General features: G+C 53.4%; 5 protein-coding genes and 1 non-coding gene across 8 annotated transcripts; 5 read left to right on the top strand and 1 right to left on the bottom strand.

The window, feature by feature from the left end:
* The first annotated feature begins 1,275 nt into the window (after positions 1–1,275).
* PV09_07214 (uncharacterized protein) lies at positions 1,276–2,675 on the top strand. The gene is made up of 2 exons (XM_016360954.1): positions 1,276–1,770; positions 1,825–2,675. Exons 1-2 carry the CDS (start codon positions 1,462–1,464, stop codon positions 2,551–2,553), a joined length of 1,038 nt encoding a protein of 345 aa, XP_016211326.1. The 5' UTR covers positions 1,276–1,461; the 3' UTR covers positions 2,554–2,675.
* A 765-nt stretch (positions 2,676–3,440) lies between these two features.
* Positions 3,441–7,153, bottom strand: PV09_07213 (uncharacterized protein). Its single transcript, XM_016360953.1, has 2 exons — positions 6,530–7,153; positions 3,441–6,369 (listed from the first exon to the last, which is right to left on the bottom strand). The coding sequence occupies exons 1-2, from the start codon at positions 6,958–6,960 to the stop codon at positions 3,552–3,554; spliced, it is 3,249 nt and encodes a 1,082-aa protein (XP_016211325.1). The 5' UTR covers positions 6,961–7,153; the 3' UTR covers positions 3,441–3,551.
* A 296-nt stretch (positions 7,154–7,449) lies between these two features.
* PV09_07212 (uncharacterized protein) lies at positions 7,450–11,263 on the top strand. The gene is made up of 4 exons (XM_016360952.1): positions 7,450–8,132; positions 8,222–8,339; positions 8,453–8,600; positions 8,675–11,263. Exons 1-4 carry the CDS (start codon positions 8,056–8,058, stop codon positions 10,690–10,692), a joined length of 2,361 nt encoding a protein of 786 aa, XP_016211324.1. The 5' UTR covers positions 7,450–8,055; the 3' UTR covers positions 10,693–11,263.
* An 898-nt stretch (positions 11,264–12,161) lies between these two features.
* PV09_07211 lies at positions 12,162–13,735 on the top strand (the record flags this gene model as incomplete). Of its 3 annotated transcripts, XM_016360951.1 has the most annotated exons (5): positions 12,623–12,645; positions 12,735–12,989; positions 13,116–13,200; positions 13,258–13,349; positions 13,432–13,735. In XM_016360951.1, the coding sequence occupies 4 exons, from the start codon at positions 12,921–12,923 to the stop codon at positions 13,468–13,470; spliced, it is 285 nt and encodes a 94-aa protein (XP_016211323.1). In that variant the 3' UTR covers positions 13,471–13,735. The 3 variants fall into 3 exon arrangements, with proteins under 3 accessions (XP_016211322.1, XP_016211323.1, XP_016211321.1); XM_016360950.1 differs by having other exon boundaries at positions 12,162–12,989; XM_016360949.1 differs by lacking the exon at positions 12,623–12,645 and having other exon boundaries at positions 12,921–12,989; positions 13,044–13,200.
* Positions 13,736–14,760: 1,025 nt separating this feature from the next.
* PV09_07210 lies at positions 14,761–14,832 on the top strand. The gene has a single exon. It is a non-coding gene; the product is annotated as a tRNA-Ala (tRNA).
* A 657-nt stretch (positions 14,833–15,489) lies between these two features.
* Positions 15,490–17,042, top strand: PV09_07209 (uncharacterized protein). Its single transcript, XM_016360948.1, has 2 exons — positions 15,490–16,297; positions 16,462–17,042. The coding sequence occupies exons 1-2, from the start codon at positions 15,693–15,695 to the stop codon at positions 16,610–16,612; spliced, it is 756 nt and encodes a 251-aa protein (XP_016211320.1). The 5' UTR covers positions 15,490–15,692; the 3' UTR covers positions 16,613–17,042.
* Positions 17,043–17,414: the final 372 nt, after the last annotated feature.

The raw sequence follows: 17,414 nt of genomic DNA, 5'->3' as shown, positions 1-17,414 counted from the left end.
ATCTCCACCAGTACGGTCGTTAGCGGTATGTTCGCGGCACAAACCCCGTATTTAACAACATCGTAACACGTGTGTTGCTCTGGACGCATTTGGCTTGTTCTCTCGGGTTGGATACAGGCCTGCTCGCGACCTAAATCCCGATTGTTGGCTTATTTCACCCACAATATCATTCGGTTTGGGGGCAATTGTCCTACAGTTTTCTGGCAAATAAATCACCTGCATGCAGGGCTTTTCAGGCTACAGGGCCCTGTTGAAAAAAGATTGCTGTGTACGCAATCTCCACCCTGAGATAAGAGGTCAAACGTTTCTTTGGCTACGCAGAACGAGTCGCATCCGTACCCCGGAGGCTTGCATTCGCCTGCACCAAGCTTCGGTCAAGTGATCACAGCGAGAGCCATGATTTGCTAGTTGTAAAAGATTTTCCCGCAAGTCTTGGACGCCGACTGGCCAGCGGAGACCTTCTTTTCAGGCCTGAGGACACCTGCGGACGAAACAAGTCGCTTTTGCTGCGCATTCTGCCTAATTTACCCGTTCCCGCTCTTTTCTGCTCACATTTAGGAATTTTCTGCATTAATTGAACAAAAATCAATCGCTGTGAGAGGCTGCTTTTTCGACGAAAAGGGTAGTCGGCGGCTATTTCATTGGTGCAAAACTTTTCTTGGCAAGACAGCCTAACTCAGCCTGGGACTGTTAGACCCGCTTCGCTATCATAATGCTTTCTCACCAGGAACTTTTGATATTTGATGAATATTCTCAGGTCGCAGAAATGGCCACTTCTTCTGCAAGACGGATGTTCAGGCAAACGCTGCTGCAACAAGGGCCGAACGCCCTACTCTAGCCTCGCATGGTAGATCTAGTCATGCGATCGACTGAATGAGTTGGAGAACAGCCCAATCGGTACCCTTAGCAATTTTCAGCTCGTAAAAGCTTTCGTTGGCATGATTGCTTCTGCTTGGTGTGGTCCACATTGGTGGCGATATACCACGCTTCGAATACGCTAATCTTGCAGGCGCATTACATCGAAGCCAGCCGGTAGCGGCCAGTAGACTAGGACATTGTCTTCTCCAAGATATCAGTGGTTTCCATACCACCGGTTGCAAGCAACAAACTTCACTCCCCGTTTTCGTCCTCGTTGAGCGGATATGGCCGACGTAGAGGCTCTCCCGTCCCCTCTTTCTAGGGTCGCCCCTCATGCTAGCTCCCGGATGATTTGGTGACCAACATAACCCCTTGATTGTCATGGTATATATGACTGAATTGAGCGAAGATGTTCTTACCAATATCTCAAAGGCGCTCTCGGTAGCTCTGGGGTTGAAAAGTCTCTCAGCGCATGCCTGGAGTTACATAGACGCGACCGATGGTATTTAGGAGGCACTTTGCTTTTCTGTCTAAATTTTTGGAATCACTGCTGAGCGCAAGGCTTCCGATCTTTCCCCATCACAGTCACAAATTCATTTCCCTATGTTCCAAGAGCAGCGATACCCTTCCAGCTCGATGGCGTTGCAATTCTCTAGCCAGCGAATGTCCCGCAGGGACACAACGATCGACTATACAATGCTACCATCTGATGATATACATACAGAAACCGCGGCTAGGAAAGGTGTTGTGAACAAATACATCACGCTCAAGAAAGTGTTGCCATCAGAGACTGGAGACGCATTGAGTTTCATCCTGCAAGAGGAGATCATTGTGGAAATAGGAGAGACCGACAATACAAGAGAAGGTCATGACTGCTCGTGTGCTGACTATAGCCCGAAATCCCCATGCTCTGTGCGTCGTCGCCCCTGAATTGGCTGATACGAGACTAACGGAGATATTTTCAAGCATGTATTCTGGGCCGTAGACCAAATTTTACGATCACAGGCTGGACAAAATACTGCTGTTACCTTGAGCAGTGATGAAGGAATACTAAGAGTGTCCGATTTATCCGGGCTGACCTTCGATCCGACGGAATTTCCACCCGGAATCGACACGACACATCTGCAGAATGTCGGTCAGGAGCATACGGACTTAAAGCTTCGCTTCAAGGCCACTCTAGAGAGAGAAGAACACAAACTCTATGTCATATTGACAAGACTCAGCAACAGAAATTATGTTGATCTTGATGTAGTTGGAGTAAGGCCATGCTCTGCAAGCCACGCGCACGCCGCGATTTCCGTCTCAGCATCGAACATCTTTAGATCTTACTATGCTTACGATGAATTCCTCCGGTGGAGCGGTGCCCCAATCAGCGAGATCAATGCAGCCGCAGCCAGGGCAACCAAAACATATCTGCTCATGATAAAAGAGGTGGTGGTGAGAGCGGATCCGAACGGGCTTAGGCGTGTTGCTTCAACGGCGTACTACAATGAAGCTGGCGAGGATTGTTTCTGGTACCATGTCAACCGGTTTTTCAGACACACACGGGGTCCTGTTGGTAACGACGAAGCTGAGGCTCTGGAGACTCTGCTCACATTTGTTTTGGGTCCTACTTCGACACACTCTTGGTATCCAAGACCCACGCCAGCCGATGAGCATGTGATTCAAGCGATGGAAAGTTGGCTGGGTCGGTGAATAACTATGAATCTTCGGTGCGAAAATGTATTTCTCGGTGTATGGTAGACTTTTAAGGGCATCACTGTCAAATAATTTTTTTTAAAAAAAAAATTGATCACAAATGAACGTGTCCTCTCATTCCAAGGCCTAGACTGATCATTACGAAAAATGAAGGGTAGTCAAGTACTCGACTCTATCAGATTGTCTAGGGAGCAAGATGCGATGCAGAGATTAAGCGTGGCACAAGCCCTCATCCAACAAACTTCCACTAGGCCTCCCACAAAGCCACTGCACATGCCATGGCTTGACTGCACGCCTTGTCAAGGCCATATCGCCTGTTATTCTGCCTCATCCAGCTCTATCAATCCTTTCCCGCACTTACGCTGAGGCGTCAAGCGCCAGGGAGAGGCAGACTCGTCAGCGGGTCAAACCTAGGCCAGCACGGCAGTATCGCGTCTGAGGATCACAAAACGACGGGAGGACCGAAAAAAAAAAAAAACGAAAGAAAAAGAAAAAGAAAAAGAATTTGAAATTCTGTCCTCCCAAGCTTAGTCCGCCTCTGGGATCGCCACGTCTCCGGCGGGGCAGCTCTGAACAAAATGGGAGGCGGTCCGCCCGATCGGTTCCGGCGGGGTTCGCCGTCGGCTCCTTTATCGAGCGGGAGCGGGACATCGATCTTGCGCGTAGGTCAGCCCCCGAGGAGGCGAAAAAGGGGGGGTGGGGCTGCAGACGTCCTCCATGCAAGGCGGCGCGTGAGCCATGGAGAACGTCGACGATCTGCTCGATTGCGCGTGGTTAGGGGGAAGCGGCGGAGACGAGGAGGAGTGAGGGAGAGACAAGACAAAAAAAAAAAAAGGGGGGGGGGGGGGGGGACACGCGCAAAAGATGGTGGAATGATTAAAATGAATGATGCCGTGCGAAAGACGGGCATCTGCGGAGGATGGAGGCTGTTTGTACATCTAGTTCTACAGGGGATATCTACAAGGCGATTGCAATGGTTCATTGCGCACAAATGACTATGCCGCAGCTGCCGACGCGGACGCAGACGAGTGGGCATCCTCGAATTCTTCGACTCGCTCAGCGAGCGCGCCCAAGTCCTTCAACGTCCACTCGCCGTCTTTGACCCAGGCCTTCCTCTCTCCCAACACTGCCGTAGCAGCGTCCTTGGCGCGGTTGATCAGGTATTCCTCCGCGACTCTCTTGACGTCCTCCGCCTTTACATCGAGAAGCTGCTCCCTCCTCTTCTGCTGCGCCGCCCATTCAACACCGGCCAAGAACCGCGTCATGCCTTCGTCTGCCACGCTCTGGGGCGCGTCGAGTCCTTGGAACACGCTCAACTTCGCCTCTTCGATGTCCCTATCGGTCCACTCCCTATCCACAGCCCATCGTCCCGTCTCCTCAACGATGCGGAGTGTGTTCTGAGGATTGGGATCCCGGTAGCTGTAGAAACCAAAGACACCACCGAGGCCCTGAGAAAAGGCGCCACCACCATAAGCCCCGCCCTTTTCCCGAATTTCGTGGTGTAGGTGCTTGTGCGTGAGGAGCTGAGCAAGAACCTGCAGCGCAGCGCCGGAGGGATGCGTGTATGGTACTGTGCGAAGCGCGATTCCAGAATAATACACTTGGTAGGGCAGTGGAAAGAATGTCTTTGCGTTCCGTGCGAACTTGGTCTGCTGCGGTGTAGCCGTCTCGAGACCCGTTGTGTTGATCTTGGCCGGCAGCGTCTGCAAGAAATCCTGAAGCATTTTCTCGTTTGTGCTTACGCTCTCAGGGTCACAATTCAAGGCTACGCGCAACGAGCTTGCGTTCGATATCGCAATCTGTTGGAGAATTTTTAGCTTGTCTATGACGTCTCTCAACGCGCCCGGCTCAGACCGTGACGCCAGCGCTGCCGTGAGCTGAACCTGCGTCAAGCCGGAGATCTGTTCTCGTAATCTCCCCTCTGGCGTCAGGCCAGCCATGGCATACCGCCTGGCGTATGCGTGGCCTGTCTCTGCAACACCGTCAATCGCTCCCATTGCGCTGGTTTGCAAAAGCTGTAAGATGCGTTTTTCGGCTTCGGGACTGTCAAAGTCCGTCTCAATGAGCAGTGTGCGCATGAGCTCATACATGGCCGGCACGTTGCGATCGAACGCGTATCCAGACAGCACGAGCCCTTCCTCATATCTGTCCAGGTCGGTAGGCGATGTTGAGGAATGATATCCGACGTTAATGCCACCCGTACGTAGCTTGATAAGTTCCTCCAGCTTCTCCATGCTCATGGTTCGGGTGCCCAGTCTGAGAAGCGCCTCCGTGAACAGAGGAATCAGCTCCCTAAGTTCGTCAGGCAGATTCTCGAAGCGGTGCACAGCGCGGAAGTACGTGAGTCCGTTGGTGGGGGCTTCTCGCCACTGCACCTGTACGTCTCCCATGCTCGTGTGTCGAAGCTCCTTCTCCGGCTTCACGCGGGGTATGTCAGCCACATGCAGGGTAGGCAGCGAGCTCAAGTCCTGATTCCTTCCGTTCTCTTGCTCCTCCAACAATTCGAGCTCGCGCTGAACGAGATGTTCCTTCGCGGCCTCAGCGCCCGGAAAGTCCTTGCTGGCCTCCTCGATCTTCCTCTCAAGTCGCTGGTTCTCCTCCTCCACAACTTCGGCAGCGTACGTCTCCGAGGGAACCATCGTAAACGTCAACGTTTTCTCTGTGAGGTAGTACTTCTTTAGCAGCCCCTCAAGATAACCGCCCGCGTGATAGCGCGCCTTGAATCCGTCCACAGTCTTCTGCCAAGCCAGCGCGTCAAATGGATCAACGCCATTGAACCAATCGGGGGTTACGCGGTTCATAAGTCCCATGCCGAAATGGGCAGTCTTGTGCTTGAGACTTAGCTCAAGCTGATGCAATATCCCCTCGACCTTGATCTTCTCGAAGCCTTTCTCGTGCACTTCCCGCAGCGTTTTGTGGATGGCTTCATGCACGGCCGACACGGATGACTCCTGCACGCCCGTTAGACCAACGGAGAAGCTGGCACCGCGCCCTGTGGCGCTGAATCCGGTGTTTGGCGTGAAGTCGGAGCCGAGGCCGCTCTCGATGAGAGATGTGTACAGCGGTGAGCCGTATCCGTCCAGAAGTAGACTGGAAAGCACACTCAGGCCAAATCGCTCGACCATATCTTCAGCCTCTTTCACGACCCACGTCAAAGACGTTTTGTGCTGCTTGTCCGCCGGCACGAGAGGGTCTACGGGCCCTTTGATCGTGACCGTCTTGGGGCCCATGGACAGATCGATCGGCTGCTTGATATCGGTATCTATCTCGATCCGCTCGAACTTGTCTAGCTGCTCCCCGACCTCTTTAAGGTGCTCTGCAAGCGGCATATCGCCATAGGTGAAGATCTTTGCGTTGCTGGGGTGGTAATGCACGGCGTGGAAGCTCTTCAGCTGCTCGTACGTTAGATCCGTGATCTTGGCTGGGTCACCACCGGAGTTGTTCAACGCGGGGATCAGGTGCTCGTGGAAGCGTATGTAATACAGATAGCTCGCATCGCTCATCTGGCCCTTCATCTCGTTGTATACAACGCCTTTGAACACCAGCTTCTCAGCGGCTTCAGCATCGCTTCCATTCTTGCTTGCGGCCGCCAGTGGATTCTCGGGACCTATGCGCCAGCCTTCCTGCGCGAAATCGGTAGCTTTGAGAAGTGGATTCAGAGTGGCGTCGAGGTAGACGGACATGAGGTTCCGAAAGTCTTGCGCGTTGGTCGTAGCGAACGGATAGGTCGTATGATCGGAGGACGTGAATGCGTTCATGAAATTTGAGAGAGAGCGAGGGAGCATCTTGAAGAAGGGATCGCGAACCGGGTATCTAGGTTGAAGACATTAGCACCATGCATCGACAGCTCGATCTATGCCTAGGACGCGAATAGATTGTTCAGAAGCCACAACTTTTGCGCATCGTCGCGCATGACAGCGTGGTCAATTAAGCCCATCACTCGGCTAGAAGCGCTAGAAGCTGAGCGACTTACTTGACACTCCCGCACAGAGTGGTATGCTCTAAAATATGCGGCACACCGGTCCCATCCGGCGGGTTCGTCTTGAATCCGATGGCAAACACATTGTTCGGGTCCCCCCGCGCCACATGCAGATACTGGGCGCCCGTCCTGTCATGCTGAAGATGCACAGCGGTGAGCTCAAGCTCAGGTACGTGCTGGGTGCGCTGAAGCGTGAAGCCGTGGAGTTTGGAGCCGGGCTTGGGGAAGGCGGACGGGTCTGTTATGGAAGCATTCGACGAGGCGGTGGTAGCATATGTGCGCGGCTGGCGAGAAAGCAGCGACTGGCGCCACGCGGAGGGGATTCGGGCGCGTAGCATGGTGAAGACGGAAGGGTAGAGGAGGACAGCGAGGAGGGCGATGAGGACGGAGATGGAGATGTACGGGAATGCTAGCCTGCTTCTCATACAGCCATGGGCTCCTAGGCTTAGTCGGGTTGGGCGCGGAGTTTGTCAAGACATCGGCGTCGCCACAGCAAGAAGTCTCTATCGTTCTGGACAGCTAGGATATGTGGGTCCCAAGATGGCCAAAAGGAGGAAATGCAAACTGAGCACACAAGCACCGGTGTGCGACGGCTCGCCGTTGTAGCTTGCGTGTACGAGGAGCAGCGGGCAGAAAAAAAAAGACGGAGTCGACCGGTGCAGGGTGACGAATCAGAAGGCTTCTGAGCTGGCCAAAAGGCTGGCGGCGGACGCAGCGAAGAAACAATAGCTACCAACATGGCCTCCTTCGTTGCACGCCGGGCCCGCTGGCCTGGACTGCGGCCCGGCGGCGGAAGCAGTAGTAGTAGCAGCAGCAGCAGCAGCAGCAGAAGACGCAGACGCAGACGCCACAGCACACAGAAAACACGTCCTTGATGCTGGCGACATCGTCCCCCAGATCTGCCCGTTGCGAAACAATAACCTGAGCGCCTGCATGTAATTTCGAGCCACCCTCTTCGGCTTCTTCATCTCGTGCGAACCCCCCTGGTGCTCTTCTTTGCTGTTCTTCACCCACTCCTCCTCCTCCCCCCGTCGACTTGCGCATCGTCATTTTCGTCGTCTCTCCTTTCTTCATTGGCCTGCATGTTCTCTCGCACCGCCATCCTACACTAATCCAACGCGTCCTTGGCTGTCGCAACCTGCCCGTCCAGATCAGCGCTAGTCTCACCGCCGTGGACTACCACCCCCTCGCGTACCCAGTGCCAGTCCCGCTCGCCGAACGAGAGCCAATTCCCATACCGTCGGCCGCCCCTTTGTCAGACCAACCGGCCGGACGAGAAATACAGAGCGTGTTCTCGCCTGCGCCCTGCACAAGCTTGTCGGCGCCTCCGCCGCATCGGACACGCGAAGAGATCTGCGACCATTCGAGGTCGGCATTCCCGTTTCGCCTCTGCGCGCGCGCTCGCTCGCTTGTACTTGTTGTACATGTGGTAGCGTGACATTCTGGGGTGCGTCGAAAGTGCGTGGCCGCCTTGTACGATACAGGAAAGAGAATTGCCATATGACGGGCTCGTTCTACACATGCAGGCCACCACCAAGGCGCAAGCCCAGCATGCCCAGAGAACGAAGCTCACCAACTCGTACCAGGAGCTGCTGGAGTAAGTCGAACGCTTCCTTCTCCGCGCGACCCCACGGTCGTCGCGTCCCTTCTGTGCGTGTGCGACCGCGAGCTGACCTTTGGCGACAGCGAGTTCGGTGACAAGGACTTGAGGACGGTGGGGAATTACCAGCTGGGACGCCTCATAGGCAAAGGCAGTTTTGGGAAAGTCTACCTGGCTACCCACAAGCTGACCAATGGCTCCAAGGTGCGTACGTTACATTCTACATGAGCAGTGGAGATGCAATGGGGTCTCCGCTTTGCGTCTGCACGAGAAACGCAGTGGTGGCACCAGACAAGATGCTGAGGTACAATCTGCAGGTGGTGCTCAAGAGCGCGAAGAAGGACGATGCGAATCTAGCGCGCGAGATACACCATCACCGCCAGTTCATACACCCGCACATCGCTCGCCTGTACGAAGTCATCGTGACCGAAACGATGGTCTGGCTGGTTCTCGAGTACTGCCCAGGTAAAATAGTCCCCCTTCAAATCCTCCTGCCCCTGATTCCGTGCGATTTTGTTCTAACACCCACCGCCCACCAGGTGACGAGCTGTATAACCACCTCCTGAAAACAGGGCCTATGGAGCCTGCCAAAGTCCAGAAGATCTTCACCCAGCTCATCGGCGCGGTCTCGTACGTGCACCAGAAGTCCTGTGTGCACCGAGACCTCAAGCTTGAGAACATTCTATTGGACAAGCATGAGAATGTCAAACTGGTCGACTTTGGCTTCACGCGCGAGTACGAGGGTAAGTCGTCATATCTGCAGACGTGGTGTGGTACCGTGTGCTACAGTGCCCCAGAGATGCTCAAGGGAGAGAAGTACGCAGGCGAGAAGGTTGATGTGTGGAGCCTCGGCATCATCCTGTACGCATTGCTGTGTGGCGAGCTGCCCTTCGATGAGGACGACGAGGAGGTCACCAAGAGCAAGATCTTGCGCGAGGAGCCAACGTATCCAGATCACATCCCCGCCCAGGCCAAGGATCTGATCAGTCAACTGCTGTCCAAGCGACCCCTGTTGCGACCGACACTAGCGGACATCCTACAGAATCCATGGTTGGCGGAGCATGCGCCGCGACAGCAGGAAATCTTGAAGCTTCAGCAGCCGGCGCCGTTCACAACCGATCTGGAGAAGGAAACACTTCAGCGAATGCGCGGGGCGGGCGTGGATATAGATCTTGTGATTGAGAATGTGCTGTCGCAACGGTGCGATTCTCTCGCCGGCTGGTGGGCGCTCCTCATCGAAAAGGAGGAGCGCAAGGCCAAGAGACGAGAGCGGAGGCGGAAGGAGAAGGAGGCGGAAGCAAAAAGCTTGCGAAGATTGAGCGCGGCAAGCAGCAGGCTGGACAGGATTGCACCAACCATCAGGGAACTGGATGAAGAGCATCTCGGCGTTCCCGTATTGAGCGATCCGCCCAAGAGTCGGGGCAGAAGTGTAAAGAGATCAAGTTCCACCGCTCCCGCGCCGGATCTTCCCAGACTGGCGGAGAATTCGACCACGAACTTGAACGAGCCACCCACGCCGATTGACAAAGACTCCGTCCGATCACTTAGCCGGTCGCGTCCACCGCCTCCGCCGAAAGAGCGGCGGGAAAGCAGCACGTCTCAGCTCCAGGTTGCCGTCAAGACCAACGGTGCCGGCCAAGAACCGCGCCGACGAATTCGTTTCCCGCACAACCCGATCCTCAGCCAGCTTGCCTCGCTCAAACACTGGTTCAAAGAGTCTGCCAAGCGGGCCAAATCGCCTCATTCAAAAGCGCATCCTCCGTTACCAGAGAAAGTCCCCGCCGTCAGACCTCGACCGAACGTGCGGCGGTACTCCGCGGCTAGCACGGCCTCGTATCGGTACTCAAACTCACACGCCCGCATCGAAGGGGCTCACGTCCGTGCAAGTTCGGCCCATCGAACTCTCCCATCTACAAACGGCGCCGGAACGACGCCGTCGGCAAAACGCACGTCTTTATCTCCTTCGCCCTTAACTCCACACTCCTCTTACCGCCGAAGCGTCTCCGGACTTCGCGGCCGCAAATCCACCAGCTCATCTCTCTCGTCCGTTCGCTCGATACACCACGTACATACGCACTCCAAGGCCTCGTCTACGTCTTCGACAAACGCTTCGCTCGCTTCCCCGACAACTCCACACTCGACCAAGGGTGTGCGCTCTCCACAGTCCTCTGTCAAGGTCCTGCCGGCCACGCCTCCTTCTGGGCCCTTGCCCTCTGGACTCCGTGTCGCTCGTGGTCTGGACGCACTGCGCCTTTCCGAAGGCGGTGCCGCGTTCTCCGCACTCCCGCCACCCAGCCCCGGGCTTCCCATCTTCGCGAAGAGAAAGCGTAGTGTGTTCAAGGGTCCCATGCTTACTCTCGGTCATTCGACCGGTCGACGGGAGACTGGCAGCAGGAGCGGGAGCGTGCAGGGAAGGACGAGCGGTGAAATCATCGAGGAAGAGGATGAGAACGAGGGCGCGGTGGAAGAGGAGGTGGAGGAGGTGGAAGAGTTCAGCCCGGTCAAGTTTGGAGAGGTCGTTCTGGAGGAGGAAGGACCGCCTGTTAAGGTGGATTGACCTGATGCCACCGGTGCTCCCATCTCATTTTTACTCTCCGCGCTTCTTTTTCCTGCTTCATGCTCGTTTTCCGAGGCAGGACGACTTACGGGAGGGGGACGCGAAAAAAGCGAGTTATCCCTTTTTTTCATGACTGACGACCAAATCTCACGATTGAGGCGAAACCTTTTTAGACTTGGGACTCTTTTGGAGGGCAAACCGGGATTCCATTGTCGTGTTCTTTCGCGTCTCGACTCTTTGCTGCGGCTTTTCTTTTGATCACTTTCTGGACCATTGGACCGCGGCGAGTGCGGTCTTGTTGGTACTCCCCTTCCCCAGGGTTTGCCCTCCATTTCTTTTAGAAGGTCAGAATGCTGGCGCGCGTGCCTTGGTTGGAAACGAGAGATGGTCTTGCTATATTTTTTTTATTTGTTTTTTTCTTACTCTTCTTGGATGCAGGATATACATGCACTTCCTCTGTGGCATACGTGCCGCGATTTTTGGGCCGCCACTAATCGTTGATACCCAGCGCTTGGCTTTCTTTATTTTTATTATTTTTTTGAAAAAAAAAATTTACTTCGCCTGCATCTCAGTGATCTTGAGGGAGTTGGTTTATCTTTTCTTCTTTCTACGTCTCTCCTCCTTTGCCCAATTTCTTTCGACGGTTGGAGTTGCTGTCCGTTGCTTGTGAGCGCACGCAAACAACATTTCGAGTGCATCGTCCATTGAATTCTGCTATGCCGATCAAGGGGCTATGGGGATAAACGGAGTTCTTACGCTCGACTCGACTTTGATTGATGAAGCTGAGATGCCGAAGTATACGGATGACAGAAAGCGAGAAGTGACTACTTCCTCTGAAGTTCAAGGTAAACTGCTTGTCGAGCCGAGCCCGAGAAGCGTCTAGAGGACATTTACGCGTGGCCAAATCTGCGTCACGAACCATACGGATCGTACCCATGAGCAAGCAAGACACTGACCGTTAATCTAGAGCATGTTCATCGTTGGCGTCGCTCAGTTCATGCAGCAATCGCGTGGACAAAGTCGACAAAATACAACTGGATCCTCATGAAACGCCACGTTCTCAGCCTCAGTGAGAGCGAAACAGCTCATGAAATTACGTTGTATTCTAAAAGTTGCGCCAGATTCGTACAAGTATGCGCATACTTCGGTGAGTCGTGAGACCGGAATTCCCAGGCGCGTTGTTCATGGTAGATCCTTATTCCAGGTTATGGACCCGTGAGCGGACAACGGGAGGGGCGTTTTGTGCACAGATATCAACACTGCTGTCAGATGCAGGAGGTTTCAGGGCCGCGACGAAACGCACTCTCTCCGTAGGCCTCGATCCGCGGTTACGTTATGGGAATTCAAGTTTGGCTGTGTGGAAACGACCAAAGCGAGCACAGGCTGTTGATTTGCGGATGGATGTACGCAACTTGTGTGGCTGTTGAAACAGACGTGCATGCCCTACATCATGCGCGCCAAAACGCACCGAAAACGACGAGCAAAAGAAACGGAATCGGATATCCCATCAGCTTAAGAGGGAAAAAATTTTTTTGGCAAATTGCGTCCGTCTCGTCAACGGATGGACGGGCGATGGGTGTAATCGGTGCAAATTTGCAGATTGGAGAGATTGGTTTCAGTCGACCATCTGGATCGAGATTGTATCTGAGCTAGCGAAGATTGCCCCAAACGAGCGTTGTCGAGTCCCCGGAGGTGTCACCTTCATGCAGGAACAGCTAAAGACATTTTTAGTCTTTTCCTTGCAGAGTCCTAGGAAAGCTTGTCCCAAGAACATCGCTGTCTACGACAACTGAGAGCCTTCACGTCACAGCCAAGCTTTCGTGGTTTACGTAGACCCTAACGGATATCAGCCCTGACAGCCATTATGGATCGCATGCCCCTGGTATCAGAGCTTCTTCTGGACCGTGTTCGTACAGATCCTGCCCAGATCGTACAACAATGTGCTTAAAGGAGGTTCGGATTTTCCAACACATGGCTTCGTTGTCCTCACGACACAACCTGGACGACTTACGACGACACGAGGCTGATTGAAGAACATGCAGTCGTCCGCTTGGAGAGACGGGATGTGTATATAAGGAATAGGCAGAGCAATCGTCGAGTTCATCGTCACAATCACAGCTCACTACATTCCTCTCGACAACAACAGCAACAACTTCCACCACACTCTTTCGCGCTCATTCGCCTTAGAACCAACTCCGCTTCTAAACCAACCAACCGAATCATTCAAAATGCAGTTCTCAGCAGTCTTCGCTCTTCTGGCCTCCGTTGCCGCCGTTTCCGCTCTACCACAGACACAGGTGAGTGACTAGGTCTTTCTCCTCGAGACATAAAAGGGAACCAATCCGGTGCAGGGCAACGCCAACAACCAGCCCGCACAAAATCAGCCCACTCAGAATCAGCCAACAAATAACCAACCGACTCAGGCAAGCTACACTCCATGCTCGACCGGCCAGCCACTTTGCTGCGGTCTTGGCCCGAACGGCCAGCCGGATCTGAACTGCGTCACTCGTAAGTACACCCGCTCGGAAGGAGACAAAAGCACACGGAAGCTGACGGAGCGGCCAGCACCAAGCACTCCCGGCAGCAAAACCGACTTCACTCAGATTTGCGCCAAGCTGGGCCAGCAGCCCATCTGCTGCACTTCCGGCCCCGTCTCCGTAAGTTCCCCACACCTCCGACTCGGGCATTTCGTCCAGCGAGAAAGCAGTTACTGACGTCGAGATTTCAAAAAAATTACAGGGCGGTCAAGCGACCGGTTGCCAGGCTCCAAACAACTAGGTCCGTTAGCAATACGAACTCGAAAAAGGGTGGGGGGTTGGGTCGGAGCTTGAGAGCGAAAGCACATTTGGGCGTCCAGCATTTGGGACCTGATGGTGTTGTAAATCAGCAGGCAGCCTCATCTGTTCGTCTTCGGCGCTCACGTCGCTTTGCTCGCGAGGACTGGGCGCAGGCTAGTGTTGTCTATTAGAGGGCGCTTCGGTTCTAGATAATGGTGCTAGTCTCTCCTTTATAATCTAGGCATATGGGTCGGCTTTTTTTTCAATTCGGTCGTTCGCAGCATCTTCATATCGTTCGTGATTGTGACGCTCTCCAAGCTTCAGATATATTCTTGTTATTTTTTATATTATTTTTTCCCTCTCTCTTTTGAACGGTCTTATTTCGTCCGTCTGAACTTGAGTCCTGGCGAAGTGTTCCTTCCGCTGAATCACGCGAGAAGGACCTTCTCATTTTGTTCCAACATCTTCTTTTCTTTTTAACTCCGTCTTTTTCGTCGTATGACTATTCTATTAGCAAGATGGAGTCAGCGCCAATCCCTCGTAGACATTCCGTGGACTTCGGCTTGCCCATCCTTCCACCAGGAATGCCGGCACAGTTCATGCCTGCACAGGTGTGGTTCTGTCTTCGGCAGCAGTTCGGACAAAAGAGAGGCGCATGGATGCCAGGCGAACATCTTTACCCCCCTAGAGTCGGGAGCCTTGCAGTGGCAAACTACCTCCTCCATGTGAACACGGTTGAGTCATGCAACAGGCGCAGAGCTAGAATCGTGGAGAAGAAATCACCGGCGCTGTCAGATGACGGCGATGGCCGCCTAGACGAGCTTCTCGCCGTAGTCTCTCCCCTTCGAAGGGGCGAGATGCCTTCTGCTTCGCGGAGTCTTGGCCTATTCCCAGACCTTCGAGAACCGCTTGCATCAATAACATCGGCTCTATCAATATGAACTTCTCGTGCTCCGCAGCGTAAAGCCGGATTTTGCACGGATCAGCCTCGGGTAAAATGTCGAGGTTTGTGTCCGCCACCCCAGTGTTTGGTGGGTGCAAGACCAAGGTGATTTTTATCGAATCCCAACCGGTTTACACTACGAAGCTGGAGGTTCGCTGGAGATGCGCCAGGGGCGGATTACCTAGTGGGGACGAGATCTTCTGGAGTCTAGATTTCGATTCGAGGCAACAGTCAAAGGAAGAGGGGAGCAAAAGCCAGTCTGCAGGAATTGTATGTCTCATTTGTTGTGTGCAGCTTTACGTGATATGTTCGATTTTATGCGAGTTCACTTTCAACAACACCTGCAATGGGCTTGTGGTCTAGTGGTATGATTTTCCCTTAGCATGGGAGAGGTCCGGGGTTCAATTCCCCGCGAGTCCATTCTTTTTTTCGCGCGGCGAAAAGTTCTACTTTTTCTTTCATGTTGTTCTTTTTCCTTTCTTTTTTGGTTTTTGCTCAATCAGTACATTTTCTTTCGGCTCAAATTTTTCTCGTCCTCAGAAATGCAGGTATCAGAGCTGGCGGTGCGCGCGAGCCTCACCGAGAGAATTCTACGGAGTGCATGCTTTTCGCTTTCTTTTCCATGCAGCACTTGTCCTGCCAATTTCTTCGAAGCTCAGATGCTCGTTGCATGCTGAAGATCTTAAAAAGGACTCGTAGACGGCACAGCACTCGTGCTCACCGATGTAGCATATGATTTGTGTGCAAGAGTTCGGTGCAGCCTCAGCCACCTCCAGGTTCTTGACATTCGAGCTGCACCAAGGAAACCTTGCACCCCCATTTGCTCACAAAGCGCTCTTAGCGGACCAGAGAGACATGACACACCTTCTCACGGTCTCGATCGAGGCGTTTTCGGGCCGGTCGACTGGTCCGACGCCTTGTCCTCGGAAATCCGCCTTGCAAACCACCTAGCCTTACCTGGGCATGCAGGGCTGGTCCCATGGCCTCCTACTCAATGACGTACAGAGCAGCAGATGACCTGCACTGACGCCGGTTTATGTAAGCTCGTTCAGCTGGAGGCGGAGCAGCACCGGCTTTCTGTGTCATGCAGTTCATATCTGTCTTTTTTGCTGACTGTTCGCCGCTGATTTGCAAGTCATATACCGATAGAGCATTTTGGCGTTACTCAAGAGTAATCTTCACCGCGTCCCGACTCTTCTCCCCACCGGATATATAGCCAGAGCCCTTCCCTTTCGTAAGCCGTCGTCTAGATCTTCCGCCCTTGTTGAACGCAGTCCCAAATGGCAGCCCAAGAATATTACCAGAGCTTTCAAGAGCCGTTACAAGGTGCTCCTCCATACCCAGTGCCGCCACCTCCTCCACAAGGCGGCAGGCGACCGTCGCTTGCGCCGGTACAGCCGGCATACTCGCACAACTATTCTCCTGCACCCAGTAATTATGCGCAACAGCAGTTTTTAGGTGTGCCCGGTCAAGTTCCAGAAAGTGTGCAACCCTGGCGACCGCAGTCAGATTATCCACAGCCGCATTATCAAGGACCGCCTGCTGGCCCCCAGTACGGAGCGGCTCTCATGCCGTCCAGGTCGAAATCAGAACCGCCCGAGTACCGAAGGACGAGTGTGGACTCGTACGGCTCACACAAGCATCATCATCATCATCACCACAACCACAGCCACAGCCACAGCCAGCGTTCGCGATCAAGATCAAGGTCCCGGTCCCGACACCACGATCGAGACTACGACGACAGGGACTACAGCGACCATGGCGAAAGCAGCAGGTCAAGGTCACGACATCATTCACACCGTCGCCGGAGTTCGCACGAGTCTCGCGACACCTTTCTTGGCGCAGGAGCTGGGGGCTTGATTGGCGATGCTTTGTTACCCGGCCTGTAAGTCCAAGTCTTTTGCGAAACACCGGGCTCGAAACTCGAGTCCCGCTGGCATTGTGGCAAGCTGATGCCTTTTCCGCGCGACAACGCCAGGCGGTCGAGTTTCGGAGTCCCTCCTGCTTTCATTCCTGTGCACTTCCCAACGTTACTGACATCCCGTTCAGAGGCACGCTCTTCGGCGCCATCGCCGGCGGCTTGGGTGGCCATGAGTACGCGCACAGGAAAGACGAGAGAAAGAGAAGAGAATCCCGAAGCAACAGTGACTCGGCCTATCGGGACGGCATCACCGTTAAGAGCGGCTGGATCAGGCGCTGATCACATCCTTAGAGAGTGATGCAACTTCTTCCGAGCGGAGGTATACATGAAGATATGAAGCTTTTCAGAGTCCCGCTGGACGGGAAGCCTTTCAACCGTTTTGCGATGATATCCACGTACCAGTGTATTTACATCCTCTAAAGTAACGAACTTTCACGACCTCAGCGGTTTTCCCACCTTTGGTGGGCTCTCGTCGTCTTTTTCTTCTTCTTATCAACTCCCCAGTTTTAATCAAAAATGGCCACAAACAAATAAGATCCTTGGGCATAAAATACGTGAGGTACCTATTGATACCTATTGATATGATTAAAGTCGTAGTTGAACAATTGGCTAGCCGCAGCTAAGTCTCGCTTTACCACTCAAAGGATAAACAACCTCTTCCATCGCCTACTCTCTCTCTCTCTCTCTCTCTCTCTCTCTCTCTCTCTCTCTCTCTCTCTCGCTCTCTCTATGCACAAGCAGTCTTCCCGCAACGACCGCAAAATTAGTTTGTACAGGGAAAAAAAAGGGGTTGGGGGGTTTTGCATTAACCGTCAGATATACGTGGTATCAAGAACGAGAGGTCGCTCAAATTCCGTCGTCAAGTCGTGTCCTCGTACACTGATAACCAAAATCAATCACAAAGTTTTTGAACCTTCCTTTCCCATCTTTCTCCCAAAGAAAAAAAATTCTCCATATTGAGAGCATTTGCGTTTCCGTTCTTATTGCTTCTTCTTCTTCTTCTTCTTCTTCTTCTTCTTCTTCTTCTTCTTCTTCTTCTTCTTCTTCTTCTTCTTCTTCTTCTTCTTCTTCTTCTTCTTCT

This window comes from Verruconis gallopava (genome assembly GCF_000836295.1).
Source record: "Verruconis gallopava strain CBS 43764 unplaced genomic scaffold supercont1.27, whole genome shotgun sequence".
Taxonomy (NCBI): Eukaryota; Fungi; Ascomycota; class Dothideomycetes; order Venturiales; family Sympoventuriaceae; genus Verruconis; species Verruconis gallopava.
Note: the sequence above shows the minus strand (reverse complement) of the source record. Positions and strands in the feature narration are given on the sequence as shown.

What these genes read in the sequence shown, in the direction of transcription:
- PV09_07213 (XM_016360953.1), bottom strand. Translation starts at nt 6,960, where the DNA reads ATGAGAAGCAGGCTAGCATTCCCGTACATCTCCATCTCCGTCCTCATC. An exon ending in ACTCTGTGCGGGAGTGTCAA is followed by an intron (nt 6,370 to 6,529) that starts GTAAGTCGCTCA and finishes TCTTCAACCTAG; the next exon opens with ATACCCGGTTCGCGATCCCT.
- PV09_07212 (XM_016360952.1), top strand. Translation starts at nt 8,056, where the DNA reads ATGCAGGCCACCACCAAGGCGCAAGCCCAGCATGCCCAGAGAACGAAG. An exon ending in TCGTACCAGGAGCTGCTGGA is followed by an intron (nt 8,133 to 8,221) that starts GTAAGTCGAACG and finishes CTTTGGCGACAG; the next exon opens with CGAGTTCGGTGACAAGGACT. An exon ending in GGTTCTCGAGTACTGCCCAG is followed by an intron (nt 8,601 to 8,674) that starts GTAAAATAGTCC and finishes ACCGCCCACCAG; the next exon opens with GTGACGAGCTGTATAACCAC.
- PV09_07214 (XM_016360954.1), top strand. Translation starts at nt 1,462, where the DNA reads ATGTTCCAAGAGCAGCGATACCCTTCCAGCTCGATGGCGTTGCAATTC. An exon ending in GCCCGAAATCCCCATGCTCT is followed by an intron (nt 1,771 to 1,824) that starts GTGCGTCGTCGC and finishes GATATTTTCAAG; the next exon opens with CATGTATTCTGGGCCGTAGA.
- PV09_07209 (XM_016360948.1), top strand. Translation starts at nt 15,693, where the DNA reads ATGGCAGCCCAAGAATATTACCAGAGCTTTCAAGAGCCGTTACAAGGT. An exon ending in GATGCTTTGTTACCCGGCCT is followed by an intron (nt 16,298 to 16,461) that starts GTAAGTCCAAGT and finishes CATCCCGTTCAG; the next exon opens with AGGCACGCTCTTCGGCGCCA.